At 47.5% G+C, this 4,486-nt stretch overlaps 1 protein-coding gene across 1 annotated transcript in view; it reads right to left on the minus strand.

Moving 5' to 3' along the window:
• Positions 1-1,777, minus strand: part of NOL9 (nucleolar protein 9) — a 36,523-nt gene extending 34,746 nt beyond the window's left edge. Inside the window, exons 1-2 of the mRNA XM_011981289.1 lie at positions 1,556-1,777; positions 574-701 (exon numbers count right to left, since the gene is read on the minus strand). Of these exons, the coding sequence (XP_011836679.1) occupies positions 574-684 (111 nt within the window). The 5' untranslated portion in view covers positions 685-701; positions 1,556-1,777. The remainder of the gene's footprint in view (positions 1-573; positions 702-1,555) is intronic.
• Positions 1,778-4,486: the final 2,709 nt, after the last annotated feature.

Genomic DNA, 4,486 nt, shown 5'->3' on the forward strand with positions numbered 1-4,486 from the left:
CCAGGAGGCGGAGGTTGCAGTGAGCCGACATTGCACCACTGTACTCCGGCCTGGTGACAGAGTGAGACGACTCCATCTCAAAACAAAAAACAAAAAACAAGAAAAAAAAATTAGCCGGGCATGGTGGCAGGCGCCTGTAATCCCAGCTACTTAAGAGGCTGAGGTAGGAGAATCGCTTGACCCTGGGAAGCGGGGGTTGCAGTGAGGTTGAGGTTACACCACTACAATCCAGCCTGAGTGACAGAGACTCAGTCTCAAAAACAAACAAACAAACAAACAAACAAACAAAACCAAAAAAGCAGGGCTGGAGCATGGTGTTAATAAAAACCCAAAAAGCACATAACCAACTACGATATAAAATGCTGGCTGAGGAATGAAACTGAGGAGGGGAGGATGAACATTTTTCACAATATACCTTTCTATACTATTTTCTGTATACACGTATTACATTCGGTAGAACCGAGAGCACTATGTGGACAAACTGCTCTTCCAAGACAACATCCTACATAGTCATTTAATATCACTGTTTTGGTGCAAGTAATTAGCAAATCTCTGAATAAAAACGGGTTCTACCTCTTGCACAAAAATGTAGGATGAACCTGGATAGCTGGTTATGAAGTTTACAGACGCAGTTTTCAGATGTTCTAGCAACACAATGGAACACTGAAGAGAAAAATTCTGCATCGACCAACGCCTGTCATCTGTAAAGAGAAAAAGAAACCACCTTAGAAGCACTAACTTAATTACGTTCCACACCCTTTAGGACTGCCATCTCCTCGGCTAAACTATAAACTTTAGGAGTAGGAATTGTGGTTGAGAGCCTTTTTCAGGGGGCCATACTGCATACTAAGAACACACCTGGGGGGAGAAGTCAATCCAGGTTTGCCACATAATAATTTTGTGGCCTTGAACAATTTTTCTTGTCAGTAAAATGGTGATAACAATAGTACTTTCACTTTCAGGACCCTTGTAAGGGTTTATATACATATAGCAAAGTCCTTGGCACACTGTCTAGACCATAGTAAGCATCTAAAAAAATTTTTTTGAGACAAAGAGTCTCGCTCTGTCACCCAGGCTGCAGGGCAGTGGCCCGATCTTGGCTTACTACAAGCTCCGCCTCCCAGGTTCACACCATTCTCCTGTCTCAGCCTCCCACCACCATGCCCGGCTAATTTTTTGCATTTTTATTTTTATTTATTTATTTATTTTGAAAAGGAGTCTTAGTCTGTCGCCCAGGCTGGAGTGCAGTGGCGCGATCTCCACTCACTGCAAGCTCCGCCTCCCAGGTTCACGCCATTCTCCTGCCTCAGCCTCCCGAGTAGCTGGGGCTACAGGCGCCCGCCACCACGCTTGGCTAATTTTTTTTTGTATTTTTAGTAGAGACAGGGTTTCACTGTGTTAGCCAGGATGGTCTCGATCTGACCTCGTGATCCGCCCACGTCAGCCTCCCAAAGTGCTGGGATTACAGGCGTGAGCCACTGTGCTCAGCCCTAAAAATTATTAATTAGCATTAGCACAGTAGGCCCTCAGTAAATTACCCAGTTCTTTTCATTACCAAGGTTAAGATGAGATTTGAGCAAATTCCGGGCTTCCCTTTTGAGTTCTTTCTTGCTTTTCTCAGGCAACGAGTAATGAAGTGCATGGATACTCAAGCAAGAGTGGGTATACACAGAGAAGATGTCTCGGGCAGGCTGGCCTTGGCTGATGGTAAAACCAAATACCTGCACCTGGCCATAGAGGCAGGTCACACGGCAGATGCCACTGAAAGTAAAACCCTAGCATGGAAAGAAAACAGAAAGAACAAACATTATACATCCTGTCACTAATGACTGAAATATTCTAAAATCTTTTTTTTTCTTTTTTCTTTTTTTTTGAGACAGAGTTTCACTCTTGTTGCCCAGGCTGGAGTGCAACGGCGCTATCTTGGCTCACTGCAACTTCCGCCTCCCAGGTTCAAGTAATTCTCCTGCGAGTAGCTGGGATTACACGCATGTGCCACCATGCTCGGCTAATTTTGTATTTTTAGTAGAGATGGGGTTTCTCCATGTTGATCAGGCTGGTCTCGAACTCCTGACCTCAGGTGATCCACCAGCCTCGGCCTCCCAAAGTGCTGGGATTACAGGCATGAGCCACCGCACCTGGCCAGATTCTAAAATCTTAACTTGCTATTCACACATTAAAAGGCAGGTAAGGCCAGGCACAGTGGCTCACACTCGTGAAGCTGAGGCAGGAGGATCACTTGAGCCCAGGAGCTCAAGATCAGCCTGGGCAACAGAGACCTCTGTTAACAAAACATTTAAAAATTAGCAGGGTGCAGTGGCATGCATCTGTGGTCCTAGTTAGTTGGGAGGCTGAGATGGGTGGACTGCTTGAGTCTCGGAGGTAGAGGCTGCAGTGAGCCATAATTACACCACTCCACTCCATCAGTAATAAATATTGGGCCAGGCACGGTGGCTCACGCCAGTAACCCCGGAACTCTGGGAGAAGGAAGTGGGGGGATCACTTGGGGCCAGGAGTTTGAGACCAGCCTGGACAACATGGCAAATCCCCCAGCACCCCACTCCCACTGCCACCATCTCTACTAAAACTACAAAAATTAGCTGGGCATGTGCCTGTAATCCCAGCTACTCCAAAGGGTGAGGCATGAGAATCACTTGAACCCAGAGGCAAAGGTTGCAGTGAGCTAAGATTATGCCGGTACACTGCAGCCTGGGTGACAGTGATACTGTCTCAAAAATAAATAAATAAATAAATAAAAATTAAATAAAATAAAAAATTTTAAAAGGCTGCAATCATAAAAAGGAATGAGATCACATCCTTTGCAGGGACATGGATGGAGCTAGAAGCCGTTATCCTCAGCAAACTCATTCAGGTACAGAAAATCAAATATTGGCCGGGCATAGTGGCTCACGTCTGTAATCCCAGCATTTGGGAGGCCGAGGCGAGCGGATCACAATGTCAGGAGATCGAGACCATACTGGCTAACACGGTGAAACTCCATCGCTATTAAAAAAAATACAAAACAATTGGCCAGGTGTGGTGGCGGGCGCCTGTAGTCCCAGCTACTAGGGAGGCTGAGGCAGAAGAATGGCGTGAACCCAGGAGGCGGAGCTTGCAGTGAGCCGAGATTGCACCACTGCACTCCAGCCTGGGTGGCAGAGTGAGAGGAAGGAGAGAGGGAGGGAGGGGAAAAGAAAGGAAGGAGGGGGAGGGAGAGAGGGGAAACGGAAGGAAAGAAAGGAAAAGGAAAAGAGAGAGCTGGGCACAGTGGCTCATGCCTGTAATCTCAGCACTTTGAGAGGCCTAGGTGGGCGGATCACCTGAGGTCAGGATTTTGAGACCAGCCTGGTCTGCCTCGGCCTCCCAAAGTGCTGGCATTACAAGCGTGAGCCACCGTGCCCGGCCCTTCCTTTGTTCCTTTCTTTCTAGAGTAGCTGGGATTACAGGAGTGTGCCATCACACTCAGCTAATTTTTGTACTTTTAGTAGAGATGAGGTTTCACCATGTTGGTCAGGCTGGTCCCAAACTTCTGACCTCAGGTGATCTGCCAGCTTCAGCCTCCCAAAGTGCTGCGATTACAGGTGTGAGCCACCGTGCCCGGCCCATACTTTATGTTTTTAACCTTAGATCATATCCCATGGCAGCTACAGAGAGAGCATGGTGACTGTGAACTCGGCTCTCTGCTCCTGGTTCAGACAGACTCTACCACTCTGTCCTTTTAAAGACCCACAGCTTGCCAAGTCTCTTCCAGAACTTCCTGGGTTCTGTCTTCCCTCCAGCATTAGACAGGGAATCTCCCAGAAATGGCGTCCATGTTAAGAATCAGGCTGCCTGAATTTGACTCCTAGCTCTCCCTCTACTGTGTAAGTTACCCAACCTCAGTCTCTTCATCTGTAAACATACTTAGAGATAGGGGCAACTACTCCATAAGAGAGCTGGATGTTTAAATGGGTTCAAAGCCTAAAACACTTAGAACCCTTAAATCCCGGAATTTCTGAGCTCTCAGTAACTGCAATCCTTTTTTTTTTTAACTATTAAGATCCCTTTCAGGGTTCCAGGTGCAGTGGTTCACACCTGTAATCCCAGCACTTTGGGAGGCTGAGGCCGGTGGATCACAAGGTCAGGAGATCGAGACTATCCTGGCTAACATGGTGAAACCCCATCTCTACTAAAAATACAAAAATATAGCCGGGTGAGGTGGCATGCACCTGTAGTCCCAGCTACTCGGGAGACTGAGCCAGGGGAATTGCTTCAACCCGGGATGTGGAGGTTGCAGTGAGCCCAGAGATCGCGCCACTGCATTCCAGTCTGGCATCAAAGCAAGACTACGTCTCAAAAAAAAAAAAAAAAAAAGTCCCTTTCAGGGCCGGGCAACGCGGTTCCCGCCTGTAAGCCCAGCACTTCGGAGGCCGAGGCTGGTGGGTCACTTGAGGTCAGCCTGGCCAACATGGAGAAACCTCATCTCTACTAAAAATACAAAAATTAG

This window comes from Mandrillus leucophaeus, unplaced genomic scaffold, assembly GCF_000951045.1.
Source record: "Mandrillus leucophaeus isolate KB7577 unplaced genomic scaffold, Mleu.le_1.0 Scaffold105, whole genome shotgun sequence".
NCBI lineage: Eukaryota > Metazoa > Chordata > Mammalia > Primates > Cercopithecidae > Mandrillus > Mandrillus leucophaeus.